The sequence below is a fragment of the Canis lupus genome, chromosome 17 (genome assembly GCF_011100685.1).
Source record: "Canis lupus familiaris isolate Mischka breed German Shepherd chromosome 17, alternate assembly UU_Cfam_GSD_1.0, whole genome shotgun sequence".
In the NCBI taxonomy this organism is placed as follows: Eukaryota; Metazoa; Chordata; class Mammalia; order Carnivora; family Canidae; genus Canis; species Canis lupus.
In genome coordinates, this window is record NC_049238.1 from 58,866,472 (window position 1) to 58,886,412 (window position 19,941).

The 19,941-nt window shown below is 45.4% G+C and overlaps 1 protein-coding gene across 1 annotated transcript; it reads right to left on the minus strand.

Annotated features, from left to right (window-relative positions):
- Positions 1 to 1,443: 1,443 nt before the first annotated feature.
- Positions 1,444 to 19,293, minus strand: ACP6 (acid phosphatase 6, lysophosphatidic). Its single transcript, XM_038561987.1, has 10 exons — positions 18,636 to 19,293; positions 11,957 to 12,085; positions 11,707 to 11,837; positions 11,299 to 11,378; positions 8,460 to 8,547; positions 7,515 to 7,647; positions 6,410 to 6,510; positions 4,008 to 4,103; positions 2,300 to 2,465; positions 1,444 to 1,635 (listed from the first exon to the last, which is right to left on the minus strand). The coding sequence occupies exons 1-10, from the start codon at positions 18,852 to 18,854 to the stop codon at positions 1,495 to 1,497; spliced, it is 1,284 nt and encodes a 427-aa protein (XP_038417915.1). The 5' UTR covers positions 18,855 to 19,293; the 3' UTR covers positions 1,444 to 1,494.
- Between the last annotated feature and the right edge of the window lie 648 nt (positions 19,294 to 19,941).

Below are 19,941 nucleotides of genomic sequence, written 5' to 3' on the forward strand. Positions count from 1 at the left end.
AATTCAGAAAAAAGATAATTGTAGGAGTCTCAGTGTAGAGCTGGAGGTTGGTCTTGGATAGGAGCATGGATGGTTCATTCTTAGTAAGAGGAAGGAAGGAAGGTCTTATAGGTGAAGAGAGTTGGCGGTAGTCGGGGGCCGGGATATAGGATTCTCTTCCATTGCTTTTACTTTCTTAGTGAAAGTAGAAATATAGTAATTAGTAGAGTGAGGATGGGGAGGGACAGTGGTAGTCAAATGAAAAGATGTGGATAGACTGAAACAGTAAACAGGAGAGACTTATAGAACTTAACTGATTAGACATGGAAAACGTGGGAGGAAAAAGACAAGGATGGATTTCTGGTTTGACACCTGAGTGGATGGTGGAGTGTCTTTCATTCAGATACAGAAGGCTGAGGGAGGAGGTCTGAGAGGAGAGGGGGGTTTGATTCTGACACAGAAAATTCTGTGCCTCTGGGACATCCAAGTGGTCATGAGTGTCTGAAGCTCAGATGAAAAAACCTCAGGCAGAAAAGTAGGTCTGGGAGTTGTCAACATAAAGACGGTTAGAAGTGGACAAGTTTTTTGACTGCTATTTTCCCGAAGAGGTAAAGACATTGGTGGTTTAAGATCAGTGCAAGTTTGAAAGAGATTCTGGGGAAGAATAAGAAAATTGATAAGGAATAGGAAATAGGGAGACCATCTGGTACCCCTGGGGCCTGGTAAAGGTGGAGTTCATATTCTGAGAGTGATTCCAGCCCTCCACTGCAGAGCCCTCATCCTTGCTCCTGGAGCTACAGCCACCAGAAGCCGAGTGTCTGTCCTGCATCTTCCAGGTGGGTCTCCACAGCAGGGCTCCATCTCCTGACCAGCAAGGTCCCCTGACCTTCAAGCTTACTTTCTACCTACACATAACACCCTTTCCCCCTTACTTAACTGGTTAATTCCTATTCACCTTTCCTACCCAAATCAAGATGGAACCTCCCTAGAAGCCTTTCTAAACTGCTCCCTTTAAGTCCCTGCCAGCTGGGGCTGGGGGATTTCTTCTCTGTACTCAGATAGCCCCTGATACGCCTTATCATACAGTGAAACATACTGCATTTTCATCACTGACTTACCTGCCTCTCCCACTAGGCTGAAACAACTTGAGGACAGACCCTGTTCACTTTTATAATGCTCACTACTTAGTAGGTGCTCAATATATGTTTGCAAAATGAAGACAGGAGAAAATAACTCAAGTCCCAAACCAACATTTCCGCAGGGTCATAATGTCCCCAGCATACATCATGGCAGAGGCGTCTGGCCATAGAAATCAAGCCACAAATAGGAAATACTTCTTTGGCTTCAACATAACACCTCTCTTCCTTTCAAGAAGAGACTTCGTAAACCTACTAGAAAGAAATAATACCCTTGCTAAAATACATTAACCCTTGTTCCTACCTTCCCCAAATATGACACACAGAGGCAGTGTGTATAGGCATTTATTGAAAAACCAACACCTTCTGTTTGTATAAATCAGTCACTCTCCGTTTCCATCACCTGTACTTGAGAGCAGAGTGTGTGGTATTTTTCTGGGCTCAAGGTGTAAACTGACAAGGTGTTTAAGAACTTGTCCAGTGGACAGAGCCGGTCAGGACAACCTTTTGGCACCTGCTCCTGTGGAAGAGACAAAACTCAGCGGAGCCACTAAGGACCCTGGCCTGCTATTTTCTCCCATGCCCAAACATCTGAGAGGCTTTGACCCAACGGTGTGTGCATGCACACATATAACAGCCAAGGAGGCCCCACTACCCAGTCAGCTTCTAGAGTAGGAGTACCACGCCCTGCTTGGTCACGCAAGTACTGCTTGTTGAATTGACTGGGGAGACACAGTCACATTATACCCCAAGCTGGAAGGGCGAAAGGTCTAATCGCTAAGGAGCGCTCTAGCATCTGCCCTGGGCAGCAACTTGCTGAAGCAGCCAAAGCACCCACAGCTCTGAAAGCGTACACTGCCTCCCAAAGACATCATCATTAATTTTCAAAACAGGCCTCCCGGTCAGGATATTACATCCTGGCAGAGACACTCAGGGGAAGAGGAAGGTGGTCCCGTTCTTAGGAGTCTGTAGCAGATGTGTGAGAAGGCCCAGGTCCTAGCCTGCCACCTATTTCCAGTTCTGCCTCATCTCTGGGTCACAGCTATGAGTCATTCCATTGGATCCAGAGAGCTGACCGTACCAAGGAGACTCCATTGAGCCTGAGGAGGGAGGCTTGGTGCTAAGACCGGAGAGAGGGGCTGGAGGGGCCTAGCTACCACCCAGTTGCACCTCACAGGTCTTACCTCCCCACGGTAATAGAGCTGCACAAACCACTCCTTAGATTCCTGGTGCTGATAGAGTTCCATGGTCAGATCAACAGCAAATGGGGGCCATTTGTGGTCAAAAATCCCCAGGGTGATTAAGAGAGGCATGAGGGTCACATCATGAGCAGCATAGAGGTACAGCTTTCTGCAAGGAGAAAACAGTCCTCCACAGTCCTTTACCTCAGGACTCTGGAGGCCAGGATGCTGTCTGCCTCCTTTAAGTAAAAAACAACACTTGCCTCAAAACCAGGTAACATCTAGAAGTCAGTTAGCCTGGTATAAAACTTCTTTGATGCAGATGGTGGGGAGAAACCTTATTCCCACCCCCATGTTTTCATGAGGAGGGATCCCCACCAGAGCAGCTCTCTTGGGCCCTTCCTGCCCACCTGCTTGCCCGCCCACCCACCTACTTGCTCCTCCCTGGGTGAGCTTTAAAGTAGAAACTGAGCATGTGTGGCTTGGCCCTACCTCTCTTCTCTCCTTGGGAGCCGCCTGTCTGTGGCAAATGTTCTTCCTACTTACAGCTGTGTGATGCGTTTAGCGAACACACTCTCCTCCTTGTTAGCGAGGCTTGTAGTTTGAGGGAACTAAGCTCATTTTGAAGGCATATTAATAAGCTTGTTCGGCCTTCAACACATTCTCCAAATGGCTTTAATCGTAAGAAAGGTGCCATTTTAATCTATATCTGCTTGTCCCTTGTATCTATCTCTTAGGAAAGATCAAGGATTTTATGTGTTGACTCCTAAGCTAGAAGACTAGCATTGCATCCTATAGTATTCGACAGATAAAAAGTCAAGGGGGGCAAGGTAGGAAGGGCCGGTTAGAAATGTATTGTCATTGCAGGTGCTGTGAAGTATAGGGAAGGGCACTGGCATATCTGCTATTATAAATCTGGCCCAAAGTTCTTGAATGTTCCTATTACCTCACTGACCCATACTATTCTGGTGCTTGTGAGTTTCTAGCTATTTTACGGTCTCTCTCTCTCTAAAGAAGGCAGCCTACAAGAGTGCTTCTCCAATAGTAGGGTGCATACAAATCCCCTGAGGATCTTGTTAAAATGCAGATTCTAATTCAGTAAGTCAGAATCTAACAAGCTCCCAGGCAGCAGTGAAGCTGTTCATCTGCAGACCACACTGCTCAGCCAAGTGCCTAGGACATACAACATTCTAACTCTGTGCCTCTTCCAGGCACTACAAAAGTGGTGATGGAAGTTCAGAAGCTAATTCCAACATTTAAAAATGCCTAGTGGATATCATACCCTTCTAAACACTCAGTGAAGGTGTTCAAACTTAACAACCTATTAAGCTGTTATATCAGTGTGACATCATAATCAGCTACTCTTTCACATGTGTTCAATCAGTAAAAAAAGAAAGAAAGAGAAAGGAAGGAAGGAAGGAAGGAAGGAAGGAAGGAAGGAAGGAAGGAAGGAAGGAAGAAAGCAAGAAAGAAATTTAGAGTTCTTTCTTGCTAACATAAAAATTTCAAATTTCAAACCATGGTGGGATGGGTGCAGCAGGAAGAAAGGTAACGATGTTGTAAACATCTTTAGGACTCATGACATCTTCAACAGCTACCTTCAGGGACTGACAACCTGGTCCTTGCCCCTCCAAAACCTGGGTCCCCCCTCCTTGCAGCCAGAGGCCCCCCTGTCCTCAGCTGCACAAAGCAGGATTACTGTGGCAGGTACCTGGTCTTGTCTGGGGGAGTGGCAGGATCCACGACTTTCAGCAGGTTGCTCTCCAGGATGTGGAGGAACGGGCCTACTGCCATCTGAAGGCTTTCCCTATGGCGAGTAAACAACATTGAAGCAACCAGTGGGCACCAGCACTCAGGAATGCAAGTTGGTTCTGCCCTAAGGACCTCCTGAGCTGAGAAGACAAGTAAAGCCTGAGGGACAGAGACAGGCAGGAAGGGGAGAAATGGCGCCATCTTCAGTTTGAGTGTTCCCTGTGCACGAAGACTTCCAACAATACAAGCACCAGGATATGGACCTCCTATGAAAACAACTGCGATGGAAGTGGTAACCAGGATAAATCATGAAGAACTAGTCCTTCAGGTATAAAAGAAGAAAGCTGGGAAGGACAGGGTGTAAGTGGTTTCCAAGAATTCCAGAAGGCCCTTAGAAAAGTGATCAGAATAAATAGCATCCTAATCCATGCTTCCCAGAGGCCAATTCTCCCTCTTTGGAGTTTAGACCATAAGGACATGTCTTATCTATTTGGTATTACACAAAGTCCAGCAGTAGTGTGCACAGGGTTGGTGCAGTGGCTCCGTCACTTTCTTTTTTTTAAGATTTTATTTATTTATTCATGAGAGACACAGAGAGAGAGAGAGAGGCAGAGACACAGGCAGAGGGAGAAGCAGGCTCCATGCAAGGAGCCTGATGTGGGACTTGATCCAAGGTCTCCAGGATCACGGCGGCGCTAAACTGCTGAGCCACCAGGGCTGCCCATCTCCACCACTTTCACCCTCAGGTTTGCCACCTTATCATCACAAGGTGGTTATCGCAACCCCAAAGCCTGTCATCTCACAGTGGTAAACAAAGCAGGCAGCTGTGCCAATAAGTGGCAAAAAGGCTTGGTTTTGGTGCCTCTTACCTTTTATCAAAGAGGAGGAAAAGCCTCTTCCAGAATTCCCACAGCCCAATCACGGACTAATGGGAATGCGGTTGTCCTGATTGGCTTAGGCCAATCTTCTTTCGTGGTGACAGGGTAAATAAATGACCGCCTTTATAAATCAAGGAATGTTGAAGCAATGGGTGAGGAGTAGGCAACCAATACCGTATGCAACATATACTTTCCAGAAGAATGTACACAGGCCAAGCCAAGCTGGATGGCACTGTGAGGTCATCTAATTTGTTCTTGAAGAAACATCAGTTTTATGAAAGCAGGGCTAATTTAAATAGAAAGAAGAATCAGATCTTATTTAAAATGCTTTACACTGGGAGAAAATAAACTCTGGCCATTTTCCAAATCCAACCCACTTGCCTATTTTGTAAATAAAGTGTTATTGGAATATAGCTGTGCCCATTTGTTTGCATATCATCTATGGCGGCTCTCATGCTACGTGGTCAGAGATGAGTAGCCGCAACAGATAATGCATGGGCTGCGAAGCCTAAAATATTTACCAAATGTGTGTGTGTGTAGGGGAGGGCAGTGACAATTTAGGCTGGTGGGGACACTTCAGGAACAGATGGGGGTAAGGTGGTAAGTCATAGTCAGTGGTGGCAAGGTGTATGGCATGGCTGGAGCCTTCTGGATGCACTGACTCTGAGTGGGAGAAAAGCAGCCAGAGGTTCTTACTCTTATGTAACAGGTCCTGAAAATTCTTGAAATATTAGCCACTTTTTTTCCCACTCATCTCCCCAGGACTGATCCTCTATTACCCAGCTCCTCCTCTACCAAGTTACCTATTCTCAGTGCAAGCCAAATGTTCTTAATCTATCAAAGAAAGGTGTTTTCTTTTAAATTTGGTAAGAAACTCTCCATTCTGGTAGACAAGAAACAGGCCTTCTAAAAACAGATCCCAGGAACGCAAAAAACACTCAGGACTGATAGGTGATCTGGCCTAAGTCCTGGCTCTGCCTTGCTCGCCAAGCCTAGGTGAGACAACCCACATCACTCAAGTCCAGTTTCTTCAGCTCTCAATCCAGGACGTGGACACTGTCAGGGATAATGACATCCCCCTCATAGCGAGAATAGGAAAATGACTTGTAATTTGTAAACTAATGAACAAAGTGGGCAGTCATCATTTTTCTGTTAGCTGTCCCCACCCAAACACCCAAACCCTTTGAAACTTAAAGTAAAAGGGGGAAAAGTCAGTGATTATGAGAAACTCAGTGGTGAGTGGTGGCTCCTGGTTTTGTATAACAGTGAATGGAAGCACCCAGGTCACCAGTCCCAGCTCCAGAAGTGTAAGGACTTAAAGCTGAATCCATTCAATAGGCCAGCAGAACATGGTGATTTCTACCTCAGCATATATAGAGACCCAGCTGGCAGGTGTGAACAGGCCTGGTGAACTCTCTTCCCCACATACTGGGAGGCCTGGCCAAGCATGACTTGATGCCAGCAGCTGAAAGAGACTCCTCACCTGTCTTCCCCTTGGATAACATACAAGGCTGTGTCCACAGCTCTCTGCTCAATCATCCGTGCAAACCTCTTCAGTGTGGGGCAGCTCAGGAGGCTGTGCACCTGAAAGGACCACAGGGACAGTTTTACAAAGAAATGCTTCTCATTCACTGAGTTTGGCAGCTGATCAGCTTCCACAGAGCTTTTGGGAGCCTGTCTTCTCCTGGGGAGGGGTCTTAACAGCTCAAAAACCTATCCCCAAGGCCCTTCTGAAGCAATTCTTAGAGATCTGAAGGCCCAAGGAAAGAAAGAACGCTGTTTTTCCTTCCTTTCTGATGGCTCCTTACCTACTTCAAAATGAAAAACATTTGAATTTTTTAAAACCATAAAAAATAAGTAAATAAAATATAGAGTGCAGAATTCATAAATTTCTACATGACTTTCATTTTCCCCAAATGGATTTCTAAAAAGTATGCCATGTAAATACTTTATATAAACCCTCATCTTATAACCTTACACCTATTTTACCCATAAGCATGGGGCATTTCTGCCTTCTGGGGACACTGTCATCCTGACAAGAGAGGGAAGGAGGATCCAGGTTATACTACACCTTTAGGAGTCTAGCTTTTGGATCTAGAGAAGGCTTTCCCATTGTGTGGTCTTCAGTATTTATTAGATAAAAGATTCTATGGCTAAATAAGTTTGGGGAAAATAGATTTAAAGATTGACCAGCTTCCTTTACATCTTAGATTCTTTAATACGCTGCTGTGCACATAGACTCTCCAAAAAGTGATATAATGGGGATTCTAAACTTTTAGACAATCCCTCCCTACACATCACCCACCCAGCCCCTGCCTGCTCATAGTATACACACTTATATCACAGGTATTCTGGAGAGCACACCTCAAGAAATTCTGATCTACAGTTAAATATCCATGCGCCTAACGAAGTGAGGAGTCTTCCCTGATTGTGCCCTATTACTCAGTTCCCACACCCATTCCACCTGCAAGTCCTACCACAGTTGCCTCCACGCACTCCCCTCCACCTGGTTCTAACTCAGGAGCCAGCCTGTCCAGGTGCCTATCCCCAGATCCCCCACCCCCAGGGCTGGAGGATAGTCATCCAACCTGCTCGGCAGCCACATTGTCAAGTAGGCTGAAGAAGTCCACTCCATCATTACTGGTGATGCCCATCCCTTCCTTGACCTTTTGCAAATCCTCTGAGATTCCTGGCTGCAAAGAGGCAGCCTTCCTCCGTCCTCTGCCAAAAAATAAAAAGTAATCCCATATATTGTAGAGTAAAGTATATCTCATTTATCATTTGGGATTTTATTTATTGCTCAATAACAAGACATTGGGATTAGTTGGTATTATTCCCATCTTACACGAGTCAATTGGGGTTCTATGAGTTCAAATGACTTATGAAAGTAAGTTAGCAGGTACCAGGGCTAGAATAAAAGCCTGGATTTCCAAATTCCACTCTAACATTTTCTTCTATTATACCAAGAACAATACAACCATGGCCTAGGTCTGCTTGAAAACAACATTCTCTCTCTTCTGTGGAACACAGTCTTCACACAGCCCTGAAACATCTGAACACTATAAAGCGTCAACAGCTCAAGCCAATCTATTCTATAGGGCAGCAAATTAGTAAGAGAAGGAAAATCTGTGTCTTCTGCTTGCCCACCTGGATTTGCAGTTCAACCGCTGGCTTAATCATCTTTTACTTAACCTGTCAGTGTCTTCATCTGCCTCTTCTGAGAGCCCACAATGGTCAAGATGACAATGGTTTATAAAGGCAAACTCCACTCAGGCTGTACATACCATCTCTCCAGCCCAGCACGTGGCTATTCTTAAGCTTGCTGTACCTTCACTATGAGTTTGTCACTGTGAACAAGAGCTTCTTCATTTCCTGGACAGCAATGTCAGGCCTTACTGTAAAGCAATCCTTCCCGCCCCTTATCCACCAACATGGTAAGCCTAGGCAGGCTCTGCGTTCAGGCAGAGTCTGCCAGCAAAAGTGGTAAAAGGCTGTCTGTTCCCCACTGATGAGCAAGAACCCAGGACAATTACCTGGTTCTTTCCTGCAGGTTCCAGCAGTTTTGGTAATTGGGGTATAAGACTTCTGAGCTTGCTTCATCAGTGTGGATGATGATGGGTCCTGGAAGGAAGGTGAAAGCACAGGCAAAAGAGACTTCAGCTTGTTCTTCCCAGCATCTACCCATTCTCTTCTTCTCTGGTCTGCTTCAGGGAACAGATCATCAGGGTTATTCCGTAAGGACAATAACTGCCATCAATATGCCCTGGCCTTGCCAACAGCCAACAGAAGGTCTTCTATGGTCTGAGAAATGGAGAAAGCAAGTAGCAGCCTTGTTCTATCTGGCACAACCCCTCCTATTGGGCCATCTATAGACTAGAGCAGGCACAGACTTGGATCAGACCAGCACTTCCCTGACCCATTCCAAAAGATTCCTGAATAAAGGCACTAGCAGCACTTGTACATTATAACAAAGAATGGGCTGTCCCTGACTCTATCAGAACTAGGTGACTTTCTTGCTTTTCAAAGTCCCATCCTATAGACCAAAATGGTGACTTAGCACATGGCAATCTAAGAAAAGTGACTACAAGGTCACAAATCCTGTCAGCCCCACAGCCTTGCCCAAAAGGGAAGTCAGGTTTCTAGGTGAACTGCCAAGAACCACACACGTTAGACTACAAACAATGTTTCTTATATAGTTGATCCTTGAACAACAGGGGTTAGGGTCACTGATCCCTACCCCTTACAGTCGAAAATCCATATATAACTTTCAATTCCCCAAAAACTTAACTACTAATAGCCTACTGTTGACTGGGAGCCTTACTAGTAACATAAATAGCTGATTAATCCAGATTTTGTATGTTATATGTAGTACATTACTGTATTCTTACAATCAGGTAAGCTAGAGAAAAAAATATGATTAAGAAAATCTTAAGGAAGAGAAAAATACATTTACACTTCTGTACTGTACTTATAAAAAAAAATCATGTGTAAGTGTACCCATGCAGTTCAAACCCTTGTTGTTCAAAGATCAGTTGTATACTTCACAGTAGCTCGCTACTGCTCAGAGCTCACAAGTATCTTTATCCTCTTTCATCAATACCCAGAGAAGGTGCTCTTATACCTTCCCATGCTTTGCCCTGTGCCAGACAGGTACATAGTGAAGGTTACAGACTGGTAGCCTCCCTTTCTACATAACTCAAGCCTGACCTTCTCTGATAGCAAAAGAAAGAGCCTCTTCAGCAGCTCTCTGGAATTCACTGAGGTCAATATGTGAGGTGATTAGATGAATTTTTTTTTTTTAATTAGATGAATCTAAGCCCCAAAGAGCTAGTATTCTCAAACAAATTATTCATAGTCAAAACTCCAGTAGCATATGGTAACTTTACTAAATTCAGACACCACTTTGTTGATCAAATAATCAGGGGCTCTCTCCAAATATATGTCCTCTGAGCGACAGAGCATAAAGGTGAAGAGTGTAGATTCTGGAACCAGACTGCCAGACTTTGAATCCCTGTTTCACCATTTACCAGCTTTGTGTCCCTGGGACTCTCTGTGCCTTAATTCTCTTATTTGTAAATTAGGGATAATATTACTTACATCATAGGGTTATTACAAGAATTAAACAAGTTAGTATATACAAAACTATTAGAAAAAGGTTTGGTACATGGTCAAATTAGAGTCCCAGGATATTTGGGTCCAGTGTCTAGTGATGATAAACCACTTCCCTCTCTGCTGGGAACAGGAGGCAGTCTCGGTCTGAGACCTGCCCATAGGTCAGGCTGTCTCCAAGAAACAGCTTTCCTATTCCAATTGTACTTTTGGTGTTTCTGAGGAGAGGGCATTTGCCTCTTAAAAGCTGGGCAAGTAAGAGTTTTCAGAGGCCAGGCACTGTGGACAATTCCAAAGCTCAGGGGCTCCTAGGAAGTAAGAGGAAGCCCATTCTGTTTGCTTTATGTTACTTAGATACATGCTGTTTGTGTTCACTAGCCAACTGTAGCTGGAATTAGCAGCTGTACCCAAGCCGGAGTGGGGTAAGGCCAACCTCCTCTGGCCTGGAGGTTTCTATTATCTTACATAGTTTATTTTTCTAAAGGCTGATGAAAATCTTGTATCTATTTGAGATACTGCTAAAGAAGCTAAGCAAGCACCTTTGCCTTATGGCACCATTTTAGTATTTTGATATTGGTGAGGTCATGTTGACATGAAACTCAGACTGGCAATTAAATGTAAATTTGCATCAAGTACAAATGACAAAATGCAGCTCCATTTGATAGTCAAAGGGCCTCAGTACATGAGGTCCATGAGGGAAAATAACAAATGTGGTCCCTTGGTGGTGAAAGGTTGGGTACCACTAGCTGTGATCATTCACTAGTTGAACATGTCAAAACCCAAACACAACAGACTTTCTCAATGAGGAAAGGCTGAACAGAATACTATTAATACCATCTGGGTCATGCTGTGGATTATCATCACCACCAGAGCAACAGTAGTAAGCTGGGGTCCCAGCAAAGTGTCCCTCCTGCCCTCCTTCCTTTTCAAGCAGTGTCTTACCTAAGCAAAAAGTCCCCATATGTTTCACAAGACCTGACTAGGGTTGCCTCATGCAGCCTATGTAGCAGCTTACGGGGAGAAGTCAGGAGCCAGAGGCACATCAGTATGGCTGATGCGTCACTGCAGATGTGTGGGTCAGAGTGGTAAGGCAGCAGAAGGCCAGGCAACAGAGGACTCATGAGGATAGGTACACCACAGAAACCATGTACGTAGGAGAGGAGAAACCAAAGGAATGGGCACCAACAAAGAGGGCAAGGAGGGCTTTGGAAATAAGAAAGCTCCTCTGGGATAGGGGCTAACTTCTAGACTCCAAATTCAAACCTTCTTTCTGACATTGGAAAAGCCCAGCCAGCAAACACCGGGTAGACTCCAGATTCCGATATATATTAGTGGAACGGACACTGGAAAAAAAAAAAGGTAGAGACATTCATAAAAGGACATTCATATACTACTTTATCCTACAGAGTAGCTGAGAGGCTTTAAAGATCACATAAGGGGAGCTACGGGGGTGGGAAGAATCTCTGTGGGATGGCTGCCCCAGGGAAGGGACCTGAAAGCCAATGAATGTCACCTCCATTGACCACATGTTCACAGGATCCTATTATACAAGGGTAACGGCCCCGAACTATGTTGGGTGAGAATGGGAATCATCTGGGGGGGGGTCAGTACAGGTTTCTTAATGCTTAAGACCTTCAAGTGGGTGCAGCATCCCTTTTTTGAGTGACTCACAAGACTTCCAGTGGATTGAAGGTTGGCGAAAGAAAGGGGATGTCCTCCACATAGTTCTTCCTCAGCCTCTCTCCTAGGGCAAACATCTGCTGCATGCCCACATTAGTGAGCTGTCCAGCAAACATGCCCCCCTAATATGGGGCAGAGAGATAGAGAAGAATGAAAATACCTCATAGCCTGCTAAACTCAGCCCAGAGAAAACCATGGAAACGTCACAGTGAGCTTCCCAGAGGAGGGAAGCATTGCTCACCTTCAGTTTGGTCTCACGGTATTGAGAGTCGAAAGGAGAATGCGGTTTTGGGCCACCAGCTAGATTGGTGATGGTGTAATCAAACTGAGTATGGGGTGGGACCTCTAATAGCTGGAGATTCCACTCTGCCTGTTGTGACCACAAAAAACAACACATTGTTTAGAAGTTTCTTGAAACTTACAGCAGTAATATCCAGCAGCACTTGGAAGACATAGCTGGAACCACAGACACTAGCTAGACCCACAAGTTTCACACAAGGAAAAAAGCTAACTCTAGAAAAGACCGTAATTTAGTACTCCAGGGATCCTTAGCCCAAGTCCTATTACTGCTCCACTAGTCCTCACTGTTAAGATGTTGCTCTGGCACTGAGCCCAGACTCCAATAAAGGAGAGAAATGGCCGGAATGCCTGGCATGCAAATACTTGGTAAATGAATGAATGAATGAACAAATGAATGAATATAATATAATGTCAATGAGCATACATTTGTAAGAATTCCTTAGGAATCAACCTGCAGGTTTCTATGCATCCTGCCCTCAAGGGCTCTACTTAACATCCCCTGTAACTACCACCTATTTCCCTTCCTCTCACCCAGTTTCTCAAGCAATTGGTTGCCCCCTAAGAAACCTTCACTTCTTCACCATCTTCCTTCTCTCCTTAAGAGAGATCTGGCTCCTGCTCCACTGTACTGTAATGGTTTCAAAATATCACAAGTAGCCATATGTCTCAGAGCTCCAACTGCCCATGAAACTCTTACACTCATTGAGTCAGATGTGATGACTTCAATTTTAAAAACAAGTCTTTTCTTCTTTCCATATACCAGCTCCTCTTCCCAACATATTATGTGTCATTCGCAATGATACCACAGTTATCCTAGGCTCCAAAACTCAAACCTCACTCTTCACCCACTGCTCCACCAGTCTTGCACTAAACTCTATTGATCGCTGTCTAGAAAAAAAAGTCACTCCCGAAAGTCTTTTATCTCACTGTCACAGTGTAAAATCTTATTACACAGATTATCTTCCCCCTCCACCCCCATGAATCCTACTAAGTCATTTTCATCATATCAATAGCTTTTTTTTTTTAAGATTTTTTTAAAGAGTTATTTATTCATGAGAGACACACAGAGAGAGGCAGAGACACAGGCAGAGGGAGAAGCAGGCTCCCTGCAAGGAGCCCGATGTTGGACTCGATCCTGAATCCCAGGATCACGACCTGAGCCAAAGGCAGACACTCAACTGCCAAAGGCAGACACTCAACTGCTGAGCCACCCTTGGTGTCCCTGTCCCAGTTCCTCAATAGTTTTTTCCTAATGTTTCAAGCGATAAGCACTTGGCATTCCAGGACTTCTCTACCTTGGCTCAGCCCCTGTTCCCAGCTGTACTGTCACTATGCCTCTTTCCTCCCCTCCCCAGACCAGATCATGCCCACTACTTCCTCTGCATCTTCTTTTAGCTTGCTTCTCCCTTGCTTGTAGGGACTCCTATCCCTACTGTCCATCCATTTTCTCTTCAAGGTCCAGTGATAGCTCAAGTCTTACTTTTCATCAGTGACTACTCCAGCTTTTAGTGGATTGTCTTCTTACCTGAATTCCTACAGCACTTAAAATCATAAGAACCATATTTAAGTCAATTCCTAACTACTTTGTTTTGTTTTAAAACTAACATTTGAAAACTTCCCTATGTCATGCATCATTATATTTATCTTGGTCTCTCCCAGAAATTCCCAGGAGAGCAGCACTGGGAATGTCAGGTTCCTTTCACACAAAGGAAACCCCGATTCTTTCAAAAGGCTTTGTCTCACTCCCACCTGTAGCCAATCCCCCAAACCTGAACCTCTTCCCCCAGGGGTGCTACAGCAACTGATATCAGAAGACTAGGTGTTCAGAGCACAGACCTTCTTCCCAGTGTCTTTTAATCCCAGTTCCTTCTTTCAGAGTTCTGACTCTATAACCTCCCTGCATAAATCCTTCAATGACTCACAAATACATGATGGCCCTTGCCTCCCCCCTGCCCCTACTTCAGCATTTCTTCCCTGTCCTACACACTTAGTCTCTAGCCATATAAGTTTGTTTCCTATAGCACCATCCTCACACTTCCTGGTCTTTCAACCTCATGTTTCTTCTACCTGGGATTTTCTTTCTCCTTTCATCTGGAAGGATTTCTGCTCATTCCACAAGACAGCTTAAATGTTCCCAGAAGCTGTGACCATGGGCCCATGCCCTCAGCCTCAGTGGCTCTTTTGGTAGCCTTTACCAAACGGTATTAGAAGAGCTCCATTACAAGTCCGCCCTGCTCAGCAGTCCTGCTCTGAGAACAGACTGGGTTGTCTATTTACCCCTGCATTTTCAAGCCCCAGCAAAGAGCTTGGCACACAGTAGGTACAATTAACAGTTCCAACAATTTGCCAGACCTTTGTGGAAGATACAAAGATGGAAAGAATATGACCCTGCCTTTTCTGGATTTTTAAGTTAGTAGAGAAGGCAAGCTAGACAAGCCTAAAGATAACTGTTCAGGAGAAGCACACCACTTCTAATGCTAACAGACAAATTCCTCCCAAGGGTCCTCATAAAGAGGATAGAGTAATATAATGAACATCTTTTCAGTAGTCACAGCAATGAGTTCTATGGGATTGTTTCTCATAGTTTCCTCAACACAGAATGATGACATCTCACCAAAGCACATTTCTGTGAAGATAATACTATACTAGGATTGATATGCTACATTCCAGAGGTAAAAGAAAAAATCTACATAAAAATAACAAAACCTTTCTGGGTGTAGATTTCAAAATAAAGCAATGGGCAGCGGTTGGGGGGGTGGTGGTGGTACTCAGTTAGTTAAGCATCTGCCTTTGGCTCAGGTCTTGATGGCAGAGTTTGGAGATAGACCCCCATGTCGGGTTCCCTGCTTAGTGGGGAATCTACTTCTCCCTCTCCTCCTCCCCCTGCTTATGTGTGCTCTCTCTCTCTCACACAAATAGATAAAATCTTTAGAATAAAGCAATGGTTTTAAACCTTGGCTGTAGACTGGCATCACATAAAAGTTTTTTTGTTTTGTTTTTTTTAAGATTTTATTTATTTATTCATGAGAGACACACACAGAGAGAGAAGCAGAGACAGACGCAGGCTCCACGCAGGATGCCTGACATGGGATTCGATCCCAGGTCTCTAGGATCACGCCCTGGGCTGAAGGCGGCACTAAACCGCTGCCCCTGAAAAAAAGTTTTTTAAAGAAACTGATGCCTGGCCCCATCCTGAGCTCGTCATATCTGGATATCCTGGGGTTGGTTCACTGTTTAAATGCTATCTAGTCCAGATAATCCTAACGCTTTACCAGAGAGGCTGTTGCCATGTATGGATGCTCTAGTCCAATTAAATCAGAATTTCCAGGAGGGAGACCGAGCATTAGTATTTTTTAAAACTCCACTGAATCCAATGTCCTGCCAAGAACGAGCAGTTAAGAACGCTGCTCCAGAGGAATGGATGGACTTAGACATATCCTTCATGCACTGCTTCCTGAATACTGCTTCTCTTAGCTGAGCTTTGGGTATTAAGTAACAATGAGACTGACAATATGATTCCCAGCTTGCCTACATTATCAAATAAAAAGGAACCCAAATCCCTTAATCAATAGTGTAGCTAAGCTGGACTTTGTTTTATAAAAACGGAAGAACCTGCCTGAGTTGGAGGCCATCTTGCCTAGAGGTGAACTGAAGGAAATCTGAAAGCAAGGACACATTTATCTTGTGAATGTGGACTTGGATCTAATCTAATGATCAGAAAAAATAACCAATCAAGTTCCAAAGCTTTATTTCTCAAGCACAGCTAAACGAAGACAATTCAACAGCCATTCAAGTCTAAAAAAAACAACTCCATAAAAGATCTAACTTTCTGGGTGCCTGGGTGGCTCAGTCAGTTATAAGTTAAGTGTTTGCCTTGAGTTCAGGTCAGGATCCCAGGATCCTGGAATCAAGTCCTGAGTTGGGCTCCCTGCTCAGCAGGGAGTCTGCTTCTCCCTCAGCCACTCACCCCCTATTTGTGCTCTCATTCACTCTCTCAAATGAAAAATTAAAAAATCTTTTTTAAAAAATCTACTTTTAAACAATGCTACTTTCTGAAGATCTGTGAGATAACTGAATGAAATGACTTGTCACTTTTGTTCATCTATAAACCAGTCACAAGTCTGTATACATCTACCAAAGGCAATTTTAGTTTTAGAATTGTTGCCAGGAAATCCCTTCTGACTACAGTTAATAGCAGAACCAGGAAGATCAGAAAAGCCCAATAACAACTTCTATCAAAGTGGATCTTGAAAAGAAAACCTTAGAGAAAATATCCAGAAACAAGTTACAGGAAGCTGATGACACCCGCTCACAGCCTAAATTGAAAGAGAGCTGGTTCCACCCCTGGTTTTGTTTTGTTTAAAGATTTTATTTATTTATTCATGAGAGACACAGAGAGAGAGAGAGAGGCAGAGACACAGGCAGAGGGAGAAGCAGGCTCCATGCCGGGAGCCCGACGTGGAACTTAATCCCGGGTCTCCAGGATCACACCCTGGACCGAAGGCAGGCGCCAAACCACTGAGCCACTCAGGGATCCCCCATCCACCCCAGGTTTTTATGCACACAACTTTATATGAGATAATCAAAGATTATCTAATGCATTTGCCTGAAGTCTGAGAATGTGAGGAGGCAGGAGAGGTAACATGCCTTCTCTAATTGCAAAGCAAGGACGTGGACTTCACATGCTTCTTATTTTGAGGCTACATAGAAGACTAATGATGATGGCGTTCTCCTGAGCTACAAACTGCCTCTTCCAACATAAAGGCAGAAGGTACCCTTCACACACACACTGACTCAGGATAAAGTCCTAAAAGAATCTAAATGTTTCTCAGCCCCTTAAGGGAGGATATATACTGTACAAACTAGGTCCAAGCCTAGACATTCAGACTTTTATTCTCTTGCTACCACTGATAGCTTTGTCTTTAACATGAGTCTTCTACCCTTATATGTTATTTTCCAGATTTTCTGTAACAAGAATAAATGGAGGAGAGTGAGTGCACATGAGATGTGTTAAGTACAAAAATCATAAGGAAAATTTAGTGACGTAATACAAAAAGGCAGAGTAAGAGATTGAAAAAGCATCAAAAAGAAAGGAAGGGGGGATCCCTGGGTGGCGCAGCGGTTTGGCGCCTGCCTTTGGCCCAGGGCGCGATCCTGGAGACCCGGGATCGAATCCCACGTTGGGCTCCCGGTGCATGGAGCCTGCTTCTCCCTCTGCCTGTGTCTCTGCTTCTCTCTCTCTCTGTGACTATCATAAATAAATAAAAATTTTAAAAAAGTTTAAAAAAGAAAAAAGAAGACATGTATTTAAAAAAAAAAAGAAGAAAAAAAAAGAAAGGAAGGAAGGGAGCCCAGGGAAGGAGGAAAGGAGGGAAGAAGAAAAAAAAAAGAAAGAAATTCCAATACCAAATAGAAAGTGGTATAAACATTCAGAAAGGCTAACTAGAAATCTGGTAATAGAATTAAGTGCCTGCCAAAATGTATTTATTTATGTGGGAAGTGCTTTAAAAGTTTGAGTTCATGTAAAAAAACAAAACAAAACAAAAGTTTGAGTTCATGCGTGGGCAGCTTTAAAAAGTAGATTTTCAGTTGTAGGGTGTGAGGACACAACTCTAAGGGTTTCTGGAAAGCCAACTATGATCATGAAGAGTATGATAAATATCAGGTTTGGACATCCGTTGAACATGCTCCAACATTAAGCTGGAGGATCAATAATGCAAAAGCAGTCCACAGTTAAGTGTGACAGCTAGGGGCCTGAGGATTTCAGATTGCCTCTTTATCCTCATTGGGAAGCCAGTTCTTCAATTACAGGCCTGCCTGCTGTCAAAGGTCAGAGACCTTCACTGCTTCTCCCCAAAAATCAAATCCAGGAAGGTTAATCACTTAAAAAAATTAATTATTTGTGCTTTAGTCATAATTATCCTCACAATACCAGTTAGATCTTGAGACACAGCCACAAGACTAGCCAATTTAAAAAAAAAAATCCCTTCCACAAAAGTTTTAGACACCCAAAATAGTAAAGGAGAGCCCCAAGATACAGCACTTAATTGTAACAACAACAACAACAAAGCCTTCCATTTGGATCCCAAATGGTCCAAAATGGCAAACCCTGAGCAAAAGCTCCTGTAAAATCTGTTCCCAAAGATGTTGAGCTCTGTTAGCCACTGTGATCCCAGTTACGGTGGTTCCTGCAACTCTCCACAACCTTCAAAACCATCACACAGAAATGCACTGCACTTCTGTTCTCAAGTTCACCCCCAATACCTGTTAAAATGCAGAATCTCCAGCCGACCTCACACCTGCTGAATTAGAATCCTCATTTTAACCAGATCCCCGGGGCGATTTAACTAACAAGCACCCTAAGCAGCGCAGTGCTGCCAGCTGTGCTACACCACATCCAGGAGGGGCACAACTGGAAGGTCCTCGAGGAGGAAGGGGACCTCGGGGATCCCAGGCCAGGACCTCTGCTCAGAGCTGGGGGCGGAACTGGCTAAGGCAGTTTTCCCTTGGTCTGGACCCAGCGGGAACCCAGCTCAGTGAGAGCAAAACTCCAAAGGTGAGAGGTCGGTCGACCGCACGGACCCCCGCCGCAGCAGCCCCCGCCCAGGCCGACCTCTCACCTGCTGCTTCTGCGGGAGCGGCTTGAGGGGGCTCCGCGCCCCGTGTCGGAACACTACTTGCACCATTTTCAGCTCCAGCTGACTCCGGTCGACAGGCTGCCGACCGTCAGGCCCCCGCGGCTCGGCCCGGGCCACCCGCCGCCGGTGGGCGCAGTAAGCCAGCGCGGCGAGGACGCCCACCGGGACCCACGTGCGCGCGCTGAAGACCCCGGCGATCATGCCCGCAGCCCGCGCGGCCCTCCGGGGTGAGGCTGCACAAGGCGAATACACACTCTCCGCCCGCTGCGGGGCTCAGCGGCCGCCTCCAAGGTCCCGGGGACCCGCGGGCGCGCACATCCAGCGACTGCTGCGCCTCCCGGCCCCAGAGGGAGCCCCCAAGCGGGAGCCGAGCGGGAGAAGCGGAGGCGGGAGCAGCGAAGACTCCCTGGGAGTTTTGACTCGGGTCGGGGTTGGCAGCTCCCGCTCTGCTCCTTATCTTTCGCCCTCCAGGGAACCGTAAACTGGGACTCCAAGTTCGGCCTCCAGGGCTGGGAAGGCACGGGAACCAGCCCTGAGTTCCTCGACGGCACGCACACCACTAGATTCCACTTTGTCGTCAGCAAGCTCCCACAGACCTCTTCACCCATCCGAGGACTGTCCCAAGTGGATCCGCGCATAGGAGCCTGGGAAAACGAGTCCCGAGGTGTCGCCTGCTTGGAAGGTCTACGTTTTGAGAACTACAACTCCCATAAGGCTGCGGGCGGCGGGCCCTGGGCTGGAGGAATTCACTCGCACGGGACCTTGGACCTCGCTCTCAGTCCCAGCGGGTGCAAGTCTCCAGGACTGGGTGCCCAGTGTAATATAGGAGCAAATGCGCGAGTCTTCCTGGCCGATGGGGTAGGAAGAGGGAAGGCTGGGATAGATTTGGGGGGCAGAGGGGAGTAATTTAAGGAGTGTAAGAGATTTCCTTGAAGTCCTGGAATCGACGGTCGCTGAAACTAAGAGCCCAGACGCCTATTTACTGAGTGATTACCATTTGCGAAGGGCGGCACTAGGCATTTCATATTCAATCTTCACCTACTCTACCCCTTCTAATTTTAAAGAGGGCTGAATTGTCGCAAACATGTAGAACTTTAAGCTCACTGATGTGTTTACTCACATCCATAGTATTTCTTGTGGGAAAATCCGGGTCTTGCCTGTGGGTTTCCCAATGACTAAACACCTTAATTGACATCTAGTAGCCACCTGCTGGTCTGGTTTCCCTTGCATATAGGGTTCCCCAAGCCTGTGTTCCAGATCTTTGCAACAGGACACAAAGGAACCAGCT

Coding starts and splice junctions, on each gene's coding strand:
- ACP6 (XM_038561987.1), bottom strand. CDS start 18,854: ATGATCGCCGGGGTCTTCAGCGCGCGCACGTGGGTCCCGGTGGGCGTC. Junction 8,548..11,298: donor TTTCCAATGTCAGAAAGAAG/GTTTGAATTTGG, acceptor CCTTCCTTCCAG/GACCCATCATCATCCACACT. Junction 4,104..6,409: donor GTTATCCAAGGGGAAGACAG/GTGAGGAGTCTC, acceptor TACTCGCCATAG/GGAAAGCCTTCAGATGGCAG.